Here is a 13,362-nt window from a genome sequence, read left to right as displayed (position 1 = left end):
ATAGTAATGTAGTTGTTGTGTTAAAACATAACTATATTAGTTGTTGTGTTAAAACATAGTAATGTAGTTGTTGTGTTAAAACATAGTAATGTCGTTGTTGTGTTAAAACATAGTAATGTAGTTGTTGTGTTAACATAGTAATGTAGTTGTTGTGTTAAAACATAGTAATGTAGTTGTTGTGTTATAACATAGTAATGTAGTTGTTGTGTTAAAACATAGTAATGTAGTTGTTGTGTTATAACATAGTAATGTAGTTGTTGTGTTAAAACATAGTAATGTAGTTGTTGTGTTAAAACATAACTATATTAGTTGTTGTGTTTAAACATAGTTATATTAGTTGTTGTGTTAAAACATAGTAATGTAGTTGTTGTGTTATAACATAGTAATGTAGTTGTTGTGTTAAAACATAGTAATGTAGTTGTTGTGTTAAAACATAACTATATTAGTTGTTGTGTTAACATAGTAATGTAGTTGTTGTGTTAAAACATAGTAATGTAGTTGTTGTGTTAAAACATAGTAATGTAGTTGTTGTGTTAAAACATAGTAATGTAGTTGTTGTGTTAAAACATAGTAATGTAGTTGTTGTGTTAAAACATAACTATATTAGTTGTTGTGTTAAAACATAGTAATGTAGTTGTTGTGTTAAAACATAACTATATTAGTTGTTGTGTTAAAACATAGTAATGTAGTTGTTGTGTTAAAACATAACTATATTAGTTGTTGTGTTAAAACATAGTAATGTAGTTGTTGTGTTATAACATAGTAATGTAGTTGTTGTGTTAAAACATAGTAATGTAGTTGTTGTGTTATAACATAGTAATGTAGTTGTTGTGTTAAAACATAGTAATGTAGTTGTTGTGTTAAAACATAGTAATGTAGTTGTTGTGTTAAAACATAGTAATGTAGTTGTTGTGTTAAAACATAGTAATGTAGTTGTTGTGTTAAAACATAACTTTAACACATAATAGTTGATGTGATAAAACACATCTTCACTTTCTCATGACTATTGTTTTGTACCTAACTGGCCTGTTGTTAATACGTATCAGATCCAGAACTAGCAGATGTCAGTATCTGTTACAATGCAGCAGGTGTTCTATGTTGGATAGAGATCAATACACCCGTTGTACAGTAGTCTATACTGTGTCTCGTTTTATTTTGCCCCATTCTCCACCCCCTACGCTTGAGACCTGAGACTGTGTCCTGTATTAATATTAGGTCTATTGGACCCTGAAGTGTTATTGGCAAGATATACATTTGATACAACAATGCAGGTTAATCTCATATTGGAAAGACGTGAGTCATTGTCCCACAAATCCAACATGACCTAGCCACTCTACAGTTTACACTCACCTAGTGAACCAGCTTTCTGTTGTAGATTAGAGAGATTAGAGCAATTAGAGAGATACAGATAGATCGATCGATAGATAGGATAGCTTCCATCTACAGTTCTGGATGTTTATCAAAGAAACAGTCTATGCTTGTGTTTATACTCTCCTCCCTCATCCAGTATCCCCCCCACCCCCAGTAAAATCCCAGATAACAACGACTTAAAACAGGACAAGCAGTTCAACACAGTGTATTACAATACAATGCTGTTAGTCTATAAATTGGTTTGACTCCAGGCGGATCAGATATTCTGTGTGTTTGGACTAAATTCAACCACCTGTAACATGCAACGGCCACCTGTAACACACAACAACCACCTGTAACACGCAACAACAACCTGTAATATGCAACAACCACCTGTAACACGCAACAACCACCTGTAACACGCAACAACCACCTGTAACACACAACAACCACCTGTAACACGCAACGACCACCTGTAACACGCAACGACCACCTGTAACACGCAACGACCACCTGTAACACACAACAACCACATGTAACACACAACAACCTCCTGCCCAAAACCCTCATATCAAGGTGAAGCTCCTCTGAGAATAGTTCACTGAGTTCATTCACTGTGTAAAAGGTGTCCCCTCATATAAACAAATATTGGTTATTGAGAGCGTCATGTTTTCTCTGTGGTACTACAGTGAATTAGATGTTGGTGAATTTGTAAGCAGTGATGTGCACCTTCGCTAAATTATGGAAGGAATTTCCTCTTGAGGGATAATCAATGTCATTCATTCATGCATTTATTCACTCACTCACTCACTCACTCACTCACTCACTCACTCACTCGTCACCTCTCTCTTCCTTCAGTTATGTAGCTTTCTGTCTAGCACTAAGGCTATGTTCAGTTGACTTCTGATTCACAGACATGTTGACTCCACTCCATCCTAAAATATGCTAAACACCCCTCTCCTTTCCATCATTCAAATACAGTGCCCTGCGAAAGTATTCGGCCCCCTTGAACTTTGCGACCTTTTGCCACATTTCAGGCTTCAAACATAAAGATATAAAACTGTATTTTTTTGTGAAGAATCAACAACAAGTGGGACACAATCATGAAGTAGAACGACATTTATTGGATATTTCAAACTTTTTTAACAAATCAAAAACTGAAAAATTGGGCGTGCAAAATTATTTAGCCCCTTTACTTTCAGTGCAGCAAACTCTCTGCAGAAGTTCAGTAAGGACCTCTGAATGATCCAATGTTGACCTAAATGACTAATGATGATAAATACAATCCACCTGTGTGTAATCAAATCTCCGTATAAATGCACCTGCACTGTGATAGTCTCAGAGGTCCGTTAAAAGCGCAGAGAGCATCATGAAGAACAAGGAACACACCAGGCAGGTCCGAGATACTGTTGTGAAGAAATGTAAAGCCGGATTTGGATACAAAAACATTTCCCAAGCTTTAAACATCCCAAGGAGCACTGTGCAAGCGATAATATTGAAATGGAAGGAGTATCAGACCACTGCAAATCTACCAAGACCTGGCCGTCCCTCTAAACTTTCAGCTCATACAAGGAGAAGACTGATCAGAGATGCAGCCAAGAGGCCCATGATCACTCTGGATGAACTGCAGAGATCTACAGCTGAGGTGGGAGACTCTGTCCATAGGACAACAATCAGTCGTATATTGCACAAATCTGGCCTTTATGGAAGAGTGGCAAGAAGAAAGCCATTTCTTAAAGATATCCATAAAAAGTGTTGTTTAAAGTTTGCCACAAGCCACCTGGGAGACACACCAAACATGTGGAAGAAGGTGCTCTGGTCAGATGAAACCAAAATTGAACTTTTTGGCAACAATGCAAAACGTCATGTTTGGCGTAAAAGCAACACAGCTGAACACACCATCCCCACTGTCAAACATGGTGGTGGCAGCATCATGGTTTGGGCCTGCTTTTCTTCAGCAGGGACAGGGAAGATGGTTGGAGCCAAATACAGGACCATTCTGGAAGAAAACCTGATGGAGTCTGCAAAAGACCTGAGACTGGACGGAGATTTGTCTTTTAACAAGACAATGATCCAAAACATAAAGCAAAATCTACAATGGAATGGTTCAAAAATAAACATATCCAGGTGTTAGAATGGCCAAGTCAAAGTCCAGACCTGAATCCAATCGAGAATCTGTGGAAAGAACTGAAAACTGCTGTTCACAAATGCTCTCCATCCAACCTCACTGAGCTCGAGCTGTTTTGCAAGGAGGAATGGGAAGTCTCTCGATGTGCAAAACTGATAGAGACATACCCCAAGCGACTTACAGCTGTAATCGCAGCAAAAGGTGGCGCTACAAAGTATTAACTTAAGGGGGCTGAATAATTTTGCACGCCCCAATTTTTCAGTTTTTGATTTGTTAAAAAAGTTTGAAATATCCAATAAATGTCGTTCCACTTCATGATTGTGTCCCACTTGTTGTTGATTCTTCACAAAAAAATACAGTTTTATATATTTATGTTTGAAGCCTGAAATGTGGCAAAAGGTCGCAAAGTTCAAGGGGGCCGAATACTTTCGCAAGGCACTGTATGTTGACGTTGGAATGTTGGAGTGGTTGATGATGACCAAGGATTTGATCCAATTGGTTAAATGCAGTATAATCCCTTTATTGTTGAATTTACACATCTCCTCACAGATAGTGAGCATCTCTCTCTTCACCTCCTCCCAGTTACATCTCTCATATATAATTTATATTGAAAATCCCTCTCGCCGCCTCCCGCAGATATATTGAGCATCTCTCTCCTCATCTCCTAGAATATATTGAGCATTGTCACTATATTGTTGCGCTGACTCCTCACTTGTTCTGCTCCCCAGATAGGTTTCTTCCTCTCTTCAGGTAGGTACCCTCCTCTCCTCTCCCCCTCCCCTCCCCTCTCTCATCTTCTCTCCTCTCTCTCTCTTCCTCTCTCTCTTCCTCTCCTCTCCTCTCCTCTCTCCTCTCAGATATATATGTGAACATATCTCTCTCCTCTCCCCCTCACCTCCCCTCTCTCATATTCTCTCTTCCTCTCCTCTCCTCTCTCCTCTCAGATATATATGTGAACATATCTCTCTCCTCTCCACAGATATGTTGCTGCTGTGGCCCGGCCCCGTGTTCACTGTGCTGCTCCTTCTGCCCCCCGGTGAAGTCATCGTCCAGCACGAGGATCATGTACACACTCTTCCACATCATGGCCTGCGCCGTCTCCTGTCTCATGCTCTCACGCACTGTCTCCGAGGCTGTCCGGGACAATGTGAGTGTCTGATGTCATGTCCTCCTTTGGGGATCAACAAAGTTCCATCATGTCTGAGCACTTTGTTTGCTCTGAGGTGCTATAAAGTGTTCCTGTCCTGATTCAATTACATTAGTACATTAGTAATCTATTGTGGTCAGACTACTTAATATGCAAGATTTGAGTTCTGGGTTAACCAAGGTTAGTACATTACTACTTTAGCGAAGGCTGGCAAACGTGCACCTTGAGAGTAACTAAATTAAATGTCTTGTTGTGTAAATTAGTGCAGGGCTCTCCAACCCTGTTCCTGGAGAGCTACCGTCCTGTAGATTTTTTTCTACCAATCCTAATCTAGCGCACCTGATTCTATTTAATTAGCTTGTTGATAAACTGAATCAGGTTAGTTACAACTGGGGTTGGAGGAAAAACCTATAGGAGGGTATCTCTCCAGGAACAGGATTGGAGAGCTCTGAATTAGTGCATTAGAACAGCAGCACCTTGTAGGTCTCCAACCCTGGTCTTTCCAGCCCACAGGCAAACTTGCTAATCACCACACAACCAATAGGATGACATAGAAAGGGAAGGGTCCTTACACTATCTATTGCATTTGGGAAAACATATCCCCACACTTCACTATACCAAGTCCCTCTCCAATGGCCTCATGTGTGCCATCCCACATCTCACGCGTCCCATCCAAACCCTCACGTGTGCCATCCAAACCCTCACGTGTGCCATCCAAACCCTCACGCATTCCATCCAAACCCTCACGTGTGCCATCCAAACCCTCACGCATCCCATCCAAACCCTCACGTGTGCCATCCAAACCCTCACGCATCCCATCCAAACCCTCACGTGTGCCATCCAAACCCTCACATGTGCCATCCAAACCCTCATGTGTGCCATCCAAACCCTCACGTGTCATCCAAACCCTCACGTGTGCCATCCAAACCCTCACGTGTGCCATCCAAACCCTCACGTGTGCCATCCAAACCCTCACGCATCCCATCCAAACCCTCACGTGTGCCATCCAAACCCTCACGCATCCCATCCAAACCCTCACGTGTGCCATCCAAACCCTCACGTGTGTAGCTCCCTTCAGTAACCACGAGCACAACCGTTCCTTGATTTTAACTGGCGGCTTTATTCTGTAGTTTTAGTCAGAATTATCACCTTCCGTGAGAACTATAAAGTAAATGAAAAATACAGTTAAGCACACTCTTACAACCTTATCTTACGAGTGACTTATTAGCTTGGTATAACTCTGAAGTGCTTACATACATAACAGTTTATCCGGCGTTATAACGGGTTCAGATTAAACACATGAATAAAGGAAAAAATACCTCATTGGCTGCTTATTACAGAAGGGAGGAAATCAAACTTCACACTTATTATTCCTGGCATGAATTCACACTTCATCCTAACATACACTCTTCAACCTTTATGAACTACACCCGATGACATGAAAACTTAGCTAACGCAGCGCAGGATTGCCTTCCCTCCAAAAGTGTGTTGCTACGATAAGGATCCCCGTTACAACAGTATTAGCTACGTAGTTCCGCTTGTATTATCATTTCCCCCGCACAGCGGACACGTAAACAATTCAAACAAAGGACAACGACATAACCTGTAAGTCTAACTGTCAGTTACACTCCCACCAATCACCTGTGATTTCTGTGAAAGGGGTCTGCAGGTTTCTTGATCGGCTTCCAGGAGGGTGACTGTCTTATGGATGGGCCTCTCCAGATAGGTGGGTTTGGTGATGCGTTTACCTCTCTCATCTAGGGTTGAGTTGATCAGGGCTGATCAGTAACTTGAATCTTCTCACCCGGCCATCCTGTCCCGGGTAAACTTCTGTAACCTTTGCCAATTTCCACTGGTTGCGTGGTGCAGTATCATCTTGCAAGATGACAATGTCATTAATCCTTGCGTTTCTTCTGTCTTTATTCCATTTCTGTCAGTGTTGATTGTTCTGAGGTATGAGCACTCTCCATAACATGAGGTACTAGCGTCGGAGAAGTGATGGAGCTCATAACTCTGCACCTCCTTGAAACTTGATGGCAAGTAGCCTTGTTGGATCCTTACTTCAGACAAGTTTAGTAGACCTTGGAGCCAGAATTCCCACTGGGAACGTAGGTCATCTGGAAGGGGGTCATCCCAGTCGATTTTGTCACGACACATCCGCTGCAAGATCTGCTTCCCTGCCAGGACAAAGGGTGCCACAAACCCAAGCGGATCATATACAAAGGATACTGTAGACACCACTCCTCTTCTTGTGAGTGGGCGTTCCTTGACAACTACTCTAAACTGGAACTCGTCTGATGCGACACACCCCAGTATACCAAGCGCTCTCTCCATGTGTGGTTCACCCAGAGCCATATCCAGGTCTTTGGCACCCTCGGCACATTCTTCCTTGGGAATTGTGGCTATAACTTCCTTGCTGTTAGAGATAAACTTGTGCAACCGAAGTTTGCCGATGCTGCAAAGCTCTCTTGCTTCTTTCACCAGCTGGGCCGCTTCAGCTTCAGACAATACGCTCGTCAACCCATCATCAACATAAAAGTTCCTTTCTATGAACTGGATAGACTTCTCGCTGAAGCTTCCTCGTCCTCCGGCAGCAAGATGTTTGAGACCATAGTTGGCGCAACCAGGAGATGAAGCTGCGCCGAACAAGTGGACCTTCATACGATACACTGAGGGTTGAGACTCTAGATCTCCGTTCTCCCACCAAAGGAACCGTAGATAATCTTGGTCTTCTGCTTTCCCATGAAACTGGTGGAACATGCGCTCTACGTCACACATGATTGCAACTGGACCCTTACAAAAACGACAAAGGACGCCCAGCAATGTGTCAACTCTGGACCGGTAAGGAGATGGTCATTCAAGGACGTCTCTCGAAACTTAGCTGAGCAGTCAAAGATGACGCGTATCTTCTCCGGCTTTTGTGGGTGATAAACCCCATGGTGCGGGATGTACCATGCTGGATGCTTGTTAACTTCCTCTTTGGAGACCTTCTCAGCATCTCCACAAGCTATGGTCTTTTCCATGAATGCTGTGTAGTCCTTGTAGTACTGCTTGTCTCTCTTTAGCCTCCTTTCCAGGCACTTGAGATGGTGAACTGCACATGTTTTATTGTTCGGCAGATTGGGTCTTTCTTCCTTAAACGGCAGCGGCATCTCATAATGTCCATTGTCCTTACGTCTGATGCCCTCTTTCATTTTCTTCAGGAACCGGATATCCTCTTGAGATATGAGGTCCTCTTCTGCAGCTCTCTCGTTGAAGTCAGATTCAAGCGTCTTGATAATGTCCAGTGTTGTGATTACCTCTCTTACACATGTTCTACAAACATAGTGTACTTGATTTGTGAGGTTGGAAGAAGATTGAAGGCTTGGCATCACCTGTCTAACGATAACCCGATGACTCACTCCAATAGGGTCGCCATAGTCGATACATGGATTTCCATAGCCGACTATGCTCCAGCCAAGATCTGTTCTCTGAGCAAAAGGCTGATTTCCCTTACCAGACACAATTTCTCTTGGAAGGAGAGCCTGGGAGCAGTTGTAGCCAATTAAGAGACCGACATCACAGCTCTGTCGAGGAGCAATCTCCTCTGCAATGTGTTCAAGATGAGACCATGCTCTTGCAGTCTCTGGAGTAGGAATATGATCTCTGTTTGCAGGAATAAACTCTCTCGAGTAGGTCGTTGGCAGAGGGATTTTCTTCTCCAAGTAAAGCCCTCTAACCTGCAAACCAGACAGCTTCTGGCAGGGCACAATGGTATTCCTTGAAGCCATTGTAGAGAGTTTCAGTTGGACTGGCTCCTTCCTTGTATTGAGAGCCTTTGTTGTCTCTTCAAGGATAAAAGTGGTGTCGCTCTGGGTGTCAAGAAGTGCATACACAAGAACTTCACGATCTGGCTCACTTGTGGTTGACACCCATACTGGAATGATTGTGGAGGTGTGAGTGTTGTTAATGCCCCTTAAGACTCTGTTAGATATGGCCTCACTTGACGCTCTTGTCCCCTTATCTTGTGGGTTCTTCCTATCCCTTAACCTTTCCTTAGTACGATCTTCGTGCAGGCAGGATGGATGCCTCCTCTGACACGTGTCGCAGGTGTTCCTGTTATCGCAATCTTTTGAGCGATGCCCAGGCCTTAAACAGCCAAAGCACAATTTATTCTCTTGAACAAACTTCTGTCGCTCTGCGGTGGGCTTGTCCATGAACTTCCAGCATTTGTGGAGACTGTGACCTGACTTCTCACAGAAGACACAACTAGTAACAGTATCTTTCTCATCAGAGTTAGTTGCTAATACCCTTGCTCCAGGGTTTGAATCCTTGGCGTCTTAGGTTTTCCATCTTCGCTTGGTTTCAAAGCATGAAGGGATGTGACAGGATTGCAAGTGATCTTTGCTTCTCTCGTGAGAAACTTCACAAACTGACTGAAGCTTGGAAAGATCTCAGTTTCTTCTAAGATGTCTATGACCTTTCTATTCCATCTTGAAGTTAGCCAATCTGGAAGTTTAGCGAGGATCTTTTGGTTTTCATTACAGTCATTAAGCACCTCCAGGCCCTTATTCTGAGACATAGCAGCCTCACAGCTGCGAAGAAAGTCTACAAGGTCTCTAAGTTCAAGACTGTCCTTGGATCCTATCTTAGGCCATGCATTGAGCTTATCTCTGAAGGACTTGGCGATGAGGAATTTGTTTCCGTGCCTTTCTTCAAGAATGGTCCATGCAGCATAGTAGGCTGACTCTGTTCCTAACATAAAGTAACTTTCGATGGCTTTCTTGGCAGGCCCACCAACATATTTTCTCAGGTAATATATCTTCTCAGTTGCTGGTATGTTCTTCCTGTCTATCAGAGTCTGAAAAGAGACCTTCCAGTCAGTGAACGAGAGTGGTTCTCCATTGAATGTTACTGGTTCTGGTATGGGGAGGCGGCTTTCACTGATTGATTCCGCTAGTAACCTGAACATGGTCTTGGTGCCATCTTCTTGCTGTGTGCTTGTCGCAACATGTTGTGGTGAGAGACTGTGAAATGAGCCACTTCTGTGCATGACTTCTTTCACAGATTTGCAGTTAGAGAGTAGTTCTCTCTTCTCGTCCTCTGAGTTTTCATCTTGCTCATACACTTGCATTCGCGCCTTGGCAGCATTTAGTTTCTTGAGCACTTCTAGGCGCTCTAACTCTCTACGCTTGTCTTCTAGCGTCCTTCGTCTGGCAGCATTTTCTACCTCTAACTTGACTTGCAGCCTAGCTTCTTCTAAGCTGCGTTTCACAGCCTCAGCTTCTTGCTCCACTGTCCTCTTCTTATCTTCATCTTCGAGTCTCTGAAGCTCTTCTAGTTGGCGTTCTTGCTTAACCATTACTTCTAAAGCTGCTTGGTTAGCAGCAACTTCCGCTGCAGCCTCTTGTCTCTTGACAGATAACACGCTTGAGCGTCTGGAGTTGACCTTTGAGTTGCTTTGAGACTGGGAGGAAGCACTTGAGGGCTGATAGTTGAGACTTGACTTATGTGAGAGTTCGGACATGCACAAGGAATTGCTGTCCTTCCAGTGCAACTCTATCTGGTTACTTTGACCTTCTTCCCTGCCTTTTAAATGACACCTTACAGTCTTGATAATAGACATTGTAACTGCTTCACAAGTATCAACTCTGCGTCGTATATCGTTGTCGGGAATGTCAATTTGACGCAAATTTACATAGACAAGGTTTAGCTCTGTAGAGGTATGGCTAATCTTGTTTAAGAGGTCTTCTAGTAGGTCTTCAGAGCAACAGCCTGTCAGTGACAGTTTTGCTTCCTTTACCAGAGCCTTCCACTTCTCATAGCTGACCCTGAAACGATGTTCGAGCTGTCTCCACCTTTCGTCGCGCAATTCTCTACCCTTTTCAGTTAACCTGCGGACCCTCTCACCTTTTCGTGGCTCTTGTTGTGCTATCTCATTAGCAGCCTCTGTATCATCATTCGCTGGCCGAAGTGACTCCACACCAGTCTGGGCCTCTTCCTGCTGTTCTGTTTGTTCTGATGAAGGCTCAAAGTTTGCGAGGTGTTGCTGCAGCTGCTCAACTTGACCCACCCCATCTCTATCACCTTTAGTGAAACTACCTCTTTCTGACATTCTAAATCAAGTCAAATCAATTCTAGTTAAGGTTTGGATAAGGGAGTAGGTAATTTATACTCTAATTCACTGTAATTTAAACCTTAGTACGTGGTATAAACATGTATAATGCTTGTAACAAAGGCTTGAACAAACACCTTACCAAACAATTACACTATTAACTTACAGGTGAAAATAGAATTAATAGGTGTACGCTGACCCTTAATGTTTGTAACTATATATATATTTTTAGTAATTATCAAATAATATTTTTCAGTAATACACATACCAGCGATACATTAAGATAGAAAGAGCAAATGCATAATACCAGAGTCTTTATGAAATAGACAACTATCTCCAGTCCTTATGAATTGTAATCTTAAAGTCTCTTATTAGCTGTTCACAAGGCTAGGACCACCTTCAAACACCTTGACTTGTACTTGCGTGTCTGACTTTCCTGTTAGTCTTGACCTTATGTTGCCTCACGATGCTTCCTTATGTGGAGATTTTCTTCTTAGTTTGCCGGTAGGTGCAAAACTCTTATCTGGCAGGTGACAGGGTCTACCAGGATTTGGGAATCTTGTAGACGTTTTACAGATGGATGAGATTCTTCTTTCTCTCTTGCTCGTGAAGAGCATTGAGTTCTCACTGTAGCTCCCTTCAGTAACCACGAGCACAACCGTTCCTTGATTTTAACTGGCGGCTTTATTCTGTAGTTTTAGTCAGAATTATCACCTTCCGTGAGAACTATAAAGTAAATGAAAAATACAGTTAAGCACACTCTTACAACCTTATCTTACGAGTGACTTATTAGCTTGGTATAACTCTGAAGTGCTTACATACATAACAGTTTATCCGGCGTTATAACGGGTTCAGATTAAACACATGAATAAAGGAAAAAATACCTCATTGGCTGCTTATTACAGAAGGGAGGAAATCAAACTTCACACTTATTATTCCTGGCATGAATTCACACTTCATCCTAACATACACTCTTCAACCTTTATGAACTACACCCGATGACATGAAAACTTAGCTAACGCAGCGCAGGATTGCCTTCCCTCCAAAAGTGTGTTGCTACGATAAGGATCCCGTTACAACAGTATTAGCTACGTAGTTCCGCTTGTATTATCATTTCCCCCGCACAGCGGCCACGTAAACAATTCAAACAAAGGACAACGACATAACCTGTAAGTCTAACTGTCAGTTACAACGTGTGCCATCCAAACCCTCACGTGTGCCATCCAAACCCTCACGTGTGCCATCCAAACCCTCACGTGTTCCATCCAAACCCTCACGTGTGGCATCCAAACCCTCACGCATCCCATCCAAACCCTCACGTGTGCCATCCAAACCCTCACGCATCCCATCCAAACCCTCACGTGTGCCATCCAAACCCTCACGCATCCCATCCAAACCCTCACGTGTGCCATCCAAACCCTCACACATCCCATCCAAACCCTCACGTGTGCCATCCAAACCCTCACATGTGCCATCCAAACCCTCACGTGTGCCATCCAAACCCTCACGTGTGGCATCCAAACCCTCACGCATCCCATCCAAACCCTCACGTGTGCCATCCAAACCCTCACACATCCCATCCAAACCCTCACGTGTGCCATCCAAACCCTCACACATCCCATCCAAACCCTCACGTGTGCCATCCAAACCCTCACGTGTGCCATTCAAACCCTCACGTGTGCCATCCAAACCCTCACGTGTGCCATCCAAACCCTCACGTGTGCCATCCAAACCCTCACGTGTGCCATCCAAACCCTCACGTGTGCCATCCAAACCCTCACGTGTGCCATCCAAACCCTCACGTGTGCCATCCAAACCCTCACGTGTGCCATCCAAACCCTCACGTGTGCCATCCAAACCCTCACGTGTGCCATCCAAACCCTCACGTGTGCCATCCAAACCCTCACGTGTGCCATCCAAACCCTCACGTGTGCCACCCAAACCCTCACGTGTGCCATCCAAACCCTCACGTGTGCCATCCAAACCCTCACGTGTGCCATCCAAACCCTCACGTGTGCCATCCAAACCCTCACGTGTGCCATCCAAACCCTCACGTGTGCCATCCAAACCCTCACGTGTGCCATCCAAACCCTCACGTGTGCCATCCAAGGGCCAGACTGATTTCTTGAATGTGTAGCAGCGAAACATTTAGGAGAGAAACAGAACATGGATTCCCGTTTGGATATCAGGCAAGTGTAGTATGTAGTCGGTTAAGTACGTTTCAATAGGTAGTGTTGGTCCCATCCACACACAAAAAGAGTCAGTAAGAAGTAAGGTTGCAAAGGGAGGGTATGTCACTGGAAACTTTCAGAGTTTATTAGTGAACTACCAGAATTTTGGTATCTTTCAAGGATTTGATAAAATCTGTAAGTGGGCCTTTTGGGTACTACAGGTGTCTGTAATTATCTCTGGCCCTCTGTGGCCTTATCACGTAACAGTTATGAATTAATTAAATAAGATGATTTTCAAATAAGAAATAGAACAACAAAGCTGTAAAACATGATCCTAAATATAAACCATCAACTTAGTGAATACCATTAGTGTTTAACATGAGGGTTTCAGCATGAAATATCCTTTATATTTGTTTTTACACACTTCTATTTATTTGACTATGTCAGTATGTATTTATTTGTTGTCAGTGTT

The 13,362-nt window shown here is 43.3% G+C and overlaps 1 protein-coding gene and 1 long non-coding RNA gene across 4 annotated transcripts in view; one reads left to right on the top strand and one right to left on the bottom strand.

The window, feature by feature from the left end:
• The window catches only part of LOC110517630 (serine incorporator 4-like), a 61,271-nt gene that overhangs the window by 11,028 nt on the left and 36,881 nt on the right, over positions 1-13,362 (top strand). For all 3 annotated transcript variants that reach the window (XM_090222792.1, XM_090222793.1, XM_090222791.1), the window contains exon 2: positions 4,458-4,625. In XM_090222792.1, the coding sequence (XP_090078918.1) occupies positions 4,458-4,625 (168 nt within the window). The remainder of the gene's footprint in view (positions 1-4,457; positions 4,626-13,362) is intronic.
• LOC149971454 (uncharacterized) lies at positions 11,385-11,728 on the bottom strand. Its single transcript, XR_016492328.1, has 2 exons — positions 11,604-11,728; positions 11,385-11,445 (listed from the first exon to the last, which is right to left on the bottom strand). It is a non-coding gene; the product is annotated as an uncharacterized LOC149971454 (long non-coding RNA).

Source organism: Oncorhynchus mykiss, chromosome 26, assembly GCF_057628025.1.
Source record: "Oncorhynchus mykiss isolate SJ-2025 chromosome 26, ASM5762802v1, whole genome shotgun sequence".
Classification (NCBI taxonomy): domain Eukaryota; kingdom Metazoa; phylum Chordata; class Actinopteri; order Salmoniformes; family Salmonidae; genus Oncorhynchus; species Oncorhynchus mykiss.
This window is presented reverse-complemented; position numbering and strand designations above follow the sequence as displayed.